This window comes from Poecilia latipinna, unplaced genomic scaffold (genome assembly GCF_001443285.1).
Source record: "Poecilia latipinna isolate Pla-1442-1.1 unplaced genomic scaffold, P_latipinna-1.0 Scaffold2186, whole genome shotgun sequence".
NCBI lineage: Eukaryota > Metazoa > Chordata > Actinopteri > Cyprinodontiformes > Poeciliidae > Poecilia > Poecilia latipinna.
The window spans coordinates 21,658-32,286 of NW_015114802.1; the positions used below are offsets into that span (position 1 = coordinate 21,658).

The 10,629-nt window shown below is 45.0% G+C and overlaps 1 protein-coding gene across 4 annotated transcripts in view; it reads right to left on the bottom strand.

Moving 5' to 3' along the window:
- vps13d (vacuolar protein sorting 13 homolog D) overlaps positions 1 to 10,629 on the bottom strand; it is a 69,373-nt gene that overhangs the window by 13,098 nt on the left and 45,646 nt on the right. For all 4 annotated transcript variants that reach the window (XM_015017775.1, XM_015017776.1, XM_015017777.1 and 1 more), the window contains 17 exons: positions 9,908 to 10,060; positions 9,569 to 9,704; positions 9,440 to 9,487; positions 9,023 to 9,173; positions 8,720 to 8,936; positions 7,454 to 7,704; positions 7,182 to 7,373; positions 5,952 to 6,078; positions 5,735 to 5,877; positions 4,632 to 4,762; positions 3,694 to 3,869; positions 3,311 to 3,434; positions 2,073 to 2,308; positions 1,849 to 1,951; positions 1,344 to 1,501; positions 1,159 to 1,267; positions 323 to 493 (listed from right to left, as the gene is read on the bottom strand). In XM_015017775.1, the coding sequence (XP_014873261.1) occupies positions 323 to 493; positions 1,159 to 1,267; positions 1,344 to 1,501; positions 1,849 to 1,951; positions 2,073 to 2,308; positions 3,311 to 3,434; positions 3,694 to 3,869; positions 4,632 to 4,762; positions 5,735 to 5,877; positions 5,952 to 6,078; positions 7,182 to 7,373; positions 7,454 to 7,704; positions 8,720 to 8,936; positions 9,023 to 9,173; positions 9,440 to 9,487; positions 9,569 to 9,704; positions 9,908 to 10,060 (2,626 nt within the window). The remainder of the gene's footprint in view (positions 1 to 322; positions 494 to 1,158; positions 1,268 to 1,343; positions 1,502 to 1,848; positions 1,952 to 2,072; positions 2,309 to 3,310; positions 3,435 to 3,693; positions 3,870 to 4,631; positions 4,763 to 5,734; positions 5,878 to 5,951; positions 6,079 to 7,181; positions 7,374 to 7,453; positions 7,705 to 8,719; positions 8,937 to 9,022; positions 9,174 to 9,439; positions 9,488 to 9,568; positions 9,705 to 9,907; positions 10,061 to 10,629) is intronic.

Here is a 10,629-nt window from a genome sequence, read left to right on the forward strand (position 1 = left end):
TCTATCTATCTATCTATCTATATGGGGCCTAATTTTAATCTAATAAACCACTAATCGACAGTTAATCATAAGATAATTAACTATTTCCATCCCTGACTGAAACCGACAACAACCTTTCACATTTAACATCTAGTTTCCCTTTAGGGTCAATAAAGTGATTTTGAATTTTCATTTCTACCTGGACTGATCTCTAAGTAAACAAACTGAAGTCATAATCAGAAGTGGTTACATCATCATACTAGTAAAGTTCACCACTTCATTCTGTCCTCATGTTGATCAGGCTAACAGCTGATTCCTGGTCCTGTCTGGGTTCTGGACTCACCTGGAGGACGCGGGTTGGTCCATCTGGCAGAACCTGGACCGACAGCACCCCTGATCCAGGTCTCATCTTCTGGTTGATGAACTGCTGCTCTGGACCGGGCTGATCCAGACCCGAATCCGGCCCCAGAACCACCTCCGCCCCGTCATGCATCCCCGCCACCCCATTTTTCACCTGAGGGGCAAAAGGTCATGGTTCAGGTTTACCAACAGAGCAGGAGTATTACCGGAGACATGGCTTCGTTTCTGGGTACCTGAGATTGTTTTTGCCCAACTCTGGTTTATCGTTTCAGTCCCTCCAGGATCTCATGATTTTTTTCTTTTTACAATATTTCCCATATTTTCGTGCTAATTCCCCCATTCTGGTGGAGAACATGCTGTGTGACGCCATAATAGGTAATAAAGTAAAAGAAATTGGGTTTAAAAATGTAATAAAAATAATTAAAGTCGCATTATGTGATGAAGACTCAATGGTTCTGCGTTGAAAAACCTGATGCTGAAGGTTCTGACTACGAGTCCTCACTGCTAACTGGAGAAACAACCTGCCACTAAAAGAAAAACACTTATTTGCCGTCATCAGTGCCAACTAGCCTGAGGATTCAAAACATGGTACCAGCGCTAAGGCCCGCCTCCTGGCTCTGATTGGCTGTTTCTAGTTAGCACTGAGAGAAGGCAAAGGAGTTCACAGTTTATCTTTCTCATAGCAAACTGTCACCAAATGGTGACAGTTTTAACAAACACGTAAAACTAAATATTTTTAATAAAAGTTACATGCTGCAGCTTTAGAGAGATGAGCTAAAATCAGTGCTAGCGTAACAGAGGATGAGAAGAGAGCAGGACCTGAACCACCAGGAGGGGAAGGCCGCAGGTCAGCATGCCTTGGCTGAAGTACCAGGTCTGGGTGGTGCTGCGGCGCGAGTCGGGCCTCCTCAGCATCAACGGCTCAAACCTGCCAGGAAGCAGGAGGGCGGTCAGGAGGATTCAGGCTCCCCGCTGCGGACAGCGGGCGGATCCAGAACCGGTACCTGTTATCGCTGACGGCAGCCAGCCCGGCGATGTCCAGGACCAGGGAGGTGTCCAGCGGTCGGGGCTGGGACGGCTTGCTCTGGGGGGGGGAGGAGCCTTCGTGGCACAGCATGCCGGACTCGGTCATCCTCCACAGCTGGGAGCGCTTCCCCGGCTCCTGCAGAACCAACACAACACGCTGGACTGAACTCATCTGCAGCTTCATTCCAGATGAACTCATTTAAATTTCATTTTATTTTCCTTTGGGATCAACTAAGTATTTCTGAATTTGAATTATTTCTGACAAGAGTGCAGATTAGATTTGTTTTAAATCTACCAGAATCTGAAGTTTCAACACATTTTTCATGCTAAAACAAAAATTAGATCCTGTCATTTCTTTAGCTTTTAATGTTTGAACAAAAAATGTAACTAATTTTAATTATTTATGGCAAATATATCTGTGGTGGTCTGGCTTTAAATGTGGTTCCAGATTTCCCCAGTCCCCCTCCACCTTCGCTCTCTCACCTTTTTCCTGAGGATGACCCGTCGGGTTTTTGGGTCCACGTCCAGAACCAACTCTGCGCCGCTCCCCAGCCGCTGCTTCCCAACAGGAATCCTCTCCAGGTTCCTGCTCCAACAGAACGACTCGGTTAGCTTAGCAGTAAGCTCAACAACTAGCTTAAAGCTGCTAGCTCAGCGGTTTGGGTCGCTACGCCGCGGCGGCGCTGTGAGGGGGTGGCGGGTCGTACGGGGAGAAGGTGTGCGTGGCGGCGATGTAGATGAAGTTCTCGTAGTACAGCTTGTTGTATTCCTTGAAGAAGTTCATGTTGGCTGTGACCTCGGACGACCCCGCCCCCTTCACGATGAGGGTGATGCACGGCGGCAGCGTGGGCTCGTCGCAGGCGTAGTCCATCACCGACGCGGCCTTCACCTCGGACTTCAGCCACAGGTCGGCCACGCCGTGCTGCCAGAACTGGATCGGAACCTGCAGGTCAAACATCCGGACGTTAACGGCTGCGTCGGACATGAAAACACGTTCACTTTATGAACCCTTAAGGTGAATCCCTCAAATCATAAACTCAGCTGTTTTGTGTCACTTGCAGTAATTCAGTTTGAACCAAACTGGATGTTTTCTGTTCATGTCCTTTTGAGGAACGTTTTCATTATAGCACCATGGATCTACGGCCTCCATTCTGTATTTATACGCCTTTATTTTGAACTTGTTATGTGATCTATGTATGTTATGTATTTTTTGTTTCTGTTGTTAGAAGTATGGAACTGATCCAAATGCAAGAAAGAAAGAATTAGTTGGAAATAGAGCAGCTTGTCTTTCTCAGAATCACTCCAGATTTCACCAGGAAGCGTTCGGTCGGCCTTTGGTTAAAAATAAGGTTGAAATGGTCCATTTATGCCTTTTCAGAAATATTGTAGTCCCTAAGTTACCAAATGTTGTATATAATCAACTGTTATGAAGCCAAACTGTACACCATTTTAATACAAGGCCTGAACCCTTCCCTCTTAAATAATGCAACAGGAAAGCTGGACAAAAGTCTGCTAACACATGGAAAGTATAACAAATGATAGTTTTTAAAATAACCTTATTTAATTATTTTATTGTATAAAGTGCTATAATTAAATATTTATGACTCAGTATGCTACAATACTAATGTTATATTGCAGTTTTTTGTAATAATTTGTTTTTTTCTGAGGATGTGGACCTGTTGTCATGGCAACGGCTAATGGCAATCAAAACAAACAAACAAACTACAGAAGTTTAGTGAAATACTAACAGTTCATTTCATTCACAGGTCTCATCAGTGCTGGACACGCTGCCACTAATCTGCTGACAGCCAAGCTAACTTCTGTTTGGCGCCTTAGCGCTAAGATTGCTAACTTTGAAAACGTTTAGCACGTTTAGCTTTCCCTAGATTATTTTTTCTGAATAAATTGTAATTAACCTGGCTGCCAAACGACGGCGGCGGCGTACCTCGGATAAGTTGTCGATGCGCAGCGGTGGAGGCAGCTGATCCGTGTCCGTGAAGGAAATCAGGTAGGTGACTCCTTTAAGGCTGATCTCGGTCCGCAGGAAGAAACACTTCCCCAGCGTGTCTCTGTTCACAGCAACACATCCTCAGTCATGAGGAAGGAAACTAGCATGGACCAGCAGCAGTTTATTAAGAGCTTTGGTCGTTCTCCAGAACAAAAAGAAAAACGATTGCCCCGCAAGAGTGCAGGCCAGGTCAATAAGCTACTTTCTATTTATCAACTAACTCACTCATTGGTTACCTAGCAACAACCTGTTGAGTAATTTAGTGAGCAAACGAGTTGAACAGCTGAACAGAATCTCAGAAACCAAACCGTCGGTTTCACCTCATGTTGATGTGGAAGGACTTTGGTTTGTTGACCTCGAAGCCCCCGGACCAGGTGCAGTTGGGGACGTCCATGAGGCGCACACACAGCAGCTGGTCATAGTCGTTCCGGGGCCAGTGGAAAACCACGCTGGAGCCCGGCAGCGTGGAAATGTACCCCTGAGGGTTGGAGGCGCCCTAACACACAGAATGTAGCATTTGTTGTTGGTGTAATTGATGAAAATTTCATTTTTACCACTTTTTAGAGAATGTTTGGGTTTTCTACAGTGGCTGACGGGTTCAAAACGAGCAGCAAATGCATAAATGATGCAAACAAAAAAAAACCAAAAAAAAAAACAAATGAAGCATAAAAAAATTGCAAAATCGCTCCACAAAACTGAAGTCCTCCAGGCCACTAGGGGGAGTCTGGAGTCTGTAATATTACAACTATAATGCATATTTTCTTCTGGACATCCTGCTAAATCCTGACATCCATTCTTTACTGACTGTCTTCTCCCACATGATTCAGTGATCGACTCCCCCTAGTGGTCTGGAGGACTTTGTCGAGTTTGGAGCATTTTGTACTTGCTGTTGTTTTTACTATTGGCAGAATTTTCCAGTTTGCTTCTATTTTCTGTGATTGCAGCAGTTTTTCTTTTTTTTCTGTTGCATTTGTTTTTGAGTTTGTGTGTTTTTGAGTTTGTACCTGTTGGCCACCGTAGTAAATAATAAGCATCATACAGCATGCCTTCACTAACATCCTATCTGGCCTCTTCACATTGGACAGAAGGACTCAGTTCAGTGTTTGTCAGGAAAAGGAGAGATTTCAGGAAAATCTAATGATTTATCAAACATACCATCACTGGAATTTAAGCAACTTTAAGGGAAAAAAATCCCAATTTTACATCACATTTTCCAGTTAAATTCCACAACAAGGAGAACTAGTAGACTGTTTCTCACCTGTCCTCTTGCAAACTCTCTCTGAGCAAAGGCCAGTTTGTGTGTTGAGTGGTTATCCAGCAGGTAGCGGGGGGCAAAGGTCACTATGTGGGTGTCTCTGTAGTTTCCTTTCCCTTTATGCACGTGGATTCCTGCAGGAACGATTGAGGAAACGGTCACTGCTGGGTTTAAATAATATCTCTATGTTTAAAATTCCCTCATCGGTTGCAGCAGAATTCAGAGACCCAACAGCGACTCCATGCATGAAGAGCTGGAACAATTATTCATGATGAATCCATTTTTGAAGTAATCGTCAACTAATTTAGTAATGAGTTAAGTGGCGTATAAAAACTCAACCAGGTCATTTGCTGAAAGAAGAGCACAGTAATTAAGCCAAAACTGAACAAATATAAACATATTTTGGAATTAAAATGAAAAACCTTCCCTGTCTGTAAATATGTTCCATCCAAAACTCCTCAAGTGGCAGCTTTTATTTTCACCTGATTCTAAATCTGTAAAATAAATCTCCTACTTGGCACCTTTTCTGTCCAATTATCAGTAAACCTAAAAATCAATCACCAGATCAGCCGTAAGCTGAACTGATGTTAAGATTTACAGCTGCAGATGCATCAAACAATCCAGTCTTCACTAAAAACATGCTATTGTTGCATTTAGGCAATAAAAGATGTATTTACTGATTTATAAAAAGTGATTAAATTGTTTGTATATTTTCCCAAATAATTTAAGTGAGTAAATCTAAAACCTGCTAAATGTGACAGTATTTCCAGTTAATCTTAAGACAAATGAAGAGAAGAATCAATTACTAAAATAATTATCTGTTGGCTCCTACATGCATGAACTGAATCCCTAACTGGAAATCCATTGATTATGTATCAGTCTGATTACGTTACAGAATGTGAACAGGTCATGCTGCCTCATGCTGAAGAGGATAAATCCTGAAATCGGTAATTTAACGAGTCAACAACCCCAAACAAACCATCGTGTTGGAGATAAACTCATATTTTTTAAACTCACTGCTATCGTTTTCAGCACAAATGTCCGTCTTTAGCTTTAGGACGAAGCTTTGATTCGCCTCTGATCTTAAACCTGACAGAGCGTCTTGCCTATGTTGTAGATGAGTCCCGGTTTGTTCCCTGGCTGGGTGACGTTCAGGGCTCGGACTCCGCTCCCTCCATCCAGGGAGAAGCGCTGGCACCAGCCGGGAACCCCGTCCGGGTGGATCCCTTTCCCAATCCGCATCGTGCACCTGCAGCAAAGATGAGCAGGAATGAAGGACAACCCGGTTCCTCTGGCAGCAAAGAGCAGAGTTGGCGTGCTTACATGGAGGGCTGCTCCTTGTCTGTGTAGCAGAACAGCAGAGGGCTGAGGCTGCGGGCCAACTCGTGCTCCTGGAACTGCCCCGCCGCGTCGGTTTTGGTGTTGTCCTGACGGAAAATCAACGGCAGACCTGAGGAACCAAAGAGGACTCAGTGCCACAGGGAAATGATTCGTTCAGCAAAATCCTTCACATGCGAAACAAGAACCGAACGTGGCGCAGATCAGGCACTTTTTGGAAAAGAAAATTCAAGATGGCCACCATGGTTGTCAAAGAAAATTCATTTCTCCACTATATATGAAAGATGAATACTCTGTAAAGTCACACATTCTTAGACATAGAAATCACATTTTCTTATTATTTTTGGATTTTCCAAGACAGCCGACTTGGTTGTCATGGAAAATTATTTTTTTCACTAAAATCGCCAATTCTACATATTTTGAACCATAGAAATCATACATATTTTCTTCATCTACAGTTTCCTCTTTCTGATGGACATTTTCAAAATGGCCACCAAGGTTGTAATAAAGAATGTATGTTTTTGCTACAATCTGCAGTAATTATTGCCAAAAGATCATCTGAAGCTAACGCTAACTCTGTCTCAAATCTTTGGCTCTTTCCAGTTGATGTTGAAAACATAAGATGTTAGAGATTTTTTGTGTTATCATTTTATTCATATTCAGTCTAATGCTAATCAATAGTTAATCAACATCCAGTCTAATATTAATCAGTAATGACGTGGTGTACTAAAACCTTTTGATTGCTGTGTTGAATCTGAAAACTGATTGTTCCCTCCAGATTTCGCTCTCAAGGGAAAGAGCCTGATGACCTGAGTGTTAGATGGAGCTGCCATCTGTCTTATTGTTTATCTTTTCTGACTTTTGTTTTCCCAAATGAAAGGCTCTAGCAGAGAGAAGGCAGAACGCTCTGCAAACGGCTCGGAGGAGCAGTTTGCCGAGTCTTCTCCTTTTGCAAAAGCTTGGCCATAAAATTCATATGCGTCGTCTGTGGTTCTTTTATTAAGGTTCGAGAAAAATACCCATCATAAGATGTTACAAGAAGTTCTTCAAAGCCATGAAAATGGGCAAATGGTTTAAAGAACGGCAGCCATCTGGAAGATACTGGGAAATGCAACATTTTTATGCTTGTATCCACCTTTGAAAGCTATTTACAGTAATGTTCTGCATTATGTAGGTAAATGAACCAGCAGACTGAAGCCTAAAGGTGAGGATTACCGGTCTTGTTGATGAGCCAGTAGGGAGCAGAGACCAGGATCTTCAGCGCTCCTTTTGCTCTCAGGACGATGCGGATGGTGAGACTCAGCTGCTGCTTGTTGGTGTCGTACAGCCTCATGCCCACCATGTAGTTCTGAGTGCCAGGAGGAATCACCAGCTCTTTGCATTCAGGGAAGTTCTCCAGATGGACTCCTGGAAACACATTGGGCCCAGCATGAGAACAGGGGCGGTGGTTTTGGGCTAAAGACCAGTCAGAGAGCGAGTTTCCCCACCCAGCTCGATGTTCTGGGACGTGTCAGCAGAGTGAAGCACCGCCTCCTCTCTGGGCTTCAGAGAGCCTCTGATGTTGGTTCCTTTGATGTAGAAGTTGAGGTCACAGGGCAGCAGGTTGGTCAGCACCACGGTGGGCAGCAGGTAGATGGTGTGACCCGGCTGCCGGTAGATCTGCTGAGCGCCGCCGGAAGCTTGCGACTTCGCCGGCTTCTGCTCTGGAAAGTTCTCCTTCTTGATGACCACACAGAATCTGCAGAAACCAGAATATTTTATTAATAAACACCAGGAATGGTTCTGGGGGTGGCTAGAAGAAAACGATGCATTTCAGGGACTCTGCAGGATTCACCAACTCAAATTTAAGGCTTTTAAAGACCTGTATGAATTAAATTTAAGCACTGTATCACTACAGAAATGTAAAAAAGAAAATCATGCATTTGATATAGTAGTAGAACCAAGTTTTTTTTCACAGAGCACATATAACAGTTTGTGAGCTCGCTAGCTAACTAGCAAGGGTGTTTTAGCAGCTAGTTAGCAGTATCCTCATCCACTTCCAAGTCACTGGCAGAAGGAAGACATCTGCATGCAGCGCAAACCTTTGCCTTACAGAAAAGTCTGTGAGAAAGACAATCTACGTAGAATATACAAGATTAAATCCCACCGTAACAAAATTTAATCCATGAGATTAATTTACATGTTTCAGGTAATTTCAAGAGGCAACATTTTAGAGCACAATCAAGGAACCATGTTACCTTCAACTGCTATAAAAATGCTGCATATATCAAATGCAGAGGAATATTAACGGAATATTTTCCATATTTGACTGTTTTTTGGGGTTTTTTAACGATGGGAAAATTTGAAGCCCATCAGTCATTTGGCAGGTTATAATTCTCCTAAATACGCTCTCCTCCTGATGAGCGCCGCTCTCCTCCTGATGAGCGCCGCTCTCCTCCTGATGAGCGCCGCTCTCCTCCTGATGAGCGCCGCTCTCCTCCTGATGAGCGGCAGACGCTACAGTGCTACCAAACATGGCTGCTGTGCAGCCCCCAGCTGAATGGTTGCCATGGAAATAAAAGGATTTCTTAAACATGTATGAAAGCATCAAAGCAACACTCCAAGTATGTTTTTGAAGAGGGAATAACATTATAAAATAATGTAAAGCTCCTAGAATTGATTTTACATAAAGCTGCCCCTTTAAGACATTTGAAGGACTTAATTATAGATACATGATTTTACTTTTTAAGGCTCCGTGAACACCCAGCATTTACCTGAAGTTACGTTCAGGTGACTCGTCAAAATCAGTTGACTGGCAGTCCCTCTTGCTGCTTTTGACCTCTCCGGGTTGCTCCACGCTGGTCCAGTGGATCGGAACCTTGCAGAAGAACAGACCCATGCCTTGAGGCCGGGCCTGCAGCCGCCAGGAGGTCAAGTGGAGGGGGACGGCTAACGCCTGGCCAGGCATGATGGGAGGCAGCACCACCGGCTCTGTCCAAAACAACAGAAGATAAATACAGATTTTAAAACCGTTCTGCATCTGATTCTCCCAGCAGGATGCAAGGAAGGAGCCTCACTGTCGGGTGCAGAGGGACTATCCATCCGGATCTCCATCTGAACATCCAGGCGGTTCTTCACCATCAGGGCCGAGCGCACGGTGATGACCTTCCGGGCGCTGCCCTCCATGGTGATGGCAAACACCACCCTGGCAGGGGGCAGCTCTGAGAACTGAGGGAAAAACGATCACAGAGTAAAATCACAGTAGAAAACACCGATATGCAATGTGTCAGAAAAATGACACAAAAAATTTGAAACATGGACGCAATGCTAGATAAAGTCTGAAAGTATCGCATCTCACAGCGCAGTGAAAAGTTTTAATTTAAAATATGTCTAGAAAGTAGGTCAGTTATGCTAGCTTGACTATGACAACCTTAACGTGGATATGCTGCAGAATTATTTGACTTTTTCAGGATGTTTTTGGTTAACAAACGTACATAAACATGAGGATGGGTGATGTTGGTCCTGCTGATCAGGCTGCCGACCTGCGAGGCAGAGAGGGAGGAAAACAACATGGCAGGTCTGTAATCATCACATACATTCTGCTATTTTGGTTTTGTTCTCACAATGCTTGAAGAGTTGTTTCTGTCCGGAGCAGCATATCTGAAGAAAACCCCCACTTTTTCCACCGACACCGGCTCAACTTGCTCCCAGCCACAGACTCTGACCAGCAGCTGGTGGAGCTTCAGCTCATGAGTGTGTCTGCAGGAGAGGAAGAGGAGGAGGAAGAAGAGGAGGAGGAGGAAGGCAGAGAGGTCAGAGAGAAGAACCAGGTAGAGTGTTTATGGACAAAGGAGAACTAAAGCTGGTGCCATTAAAATGACGTCAGCTCAGACTGAACTGCTGCTCCGAGTCAGAGACAGATGGATGGATGGACAGATGGATGGACGGACAGACGGACATACCTGTGACGTAGCTTCTCGCGGGCCTCAAACTCAAAGGGAATCTCCTCACCGGGCAGAACCTCCCTCCACTGACTGAGGTTTTGAGTGTCGTCAGTTCGAGATCTCTGGAGGTCGGAGATGGAGTCAGCACTGCTGCTGTGGGACAGCGCCACCCTGTGGAGACAGCGGGAAGTGTGCACTCATTACTGTAAGGAGGGGTGAGCGGATGAATGGATGGACAGATGGATAAGAGATTGGTGCTGCGCTGTGATTGGTGCTGTGATTGGTGCTGCATTGTGATTGGTGCTGCATTGTGATTGGTGCTGCATTGTGACTGGTGCTGGGCTGTGACTGGTGCTGCGCTGTGATTGGTGCTGCATTGTGACTGGTGCTGCGCTGTGATTGGTGCTGCGCTGTGACTGGTGCTGCGCTGTGACTGGTGCTGCATTGTGACTGGTGCTGCATTGTGATTGGTGCTGCATTGTGATTAGTGCTGCATTGTGATTGGTGCTGCATTGTGACTGGTGCTGCGCTGTGATTGGTGCTGCGCTGTGGCTGGTGCTGCGCTGTGACTGGTGCTGCGCTGGGACTGGGGCTGCGCTGTGACTGGTGCTGCGCTGTGACTGGTGCTGCATTGTGACTGGTGCTGCGCTGTGATTGGTGCTGCGCTGTGACTGGTGCTGCGCTGTGACTGGTGCTGCATTGTGACTGGTGCTGCGCTGTGACTGGTGCTGCGCTGTGAC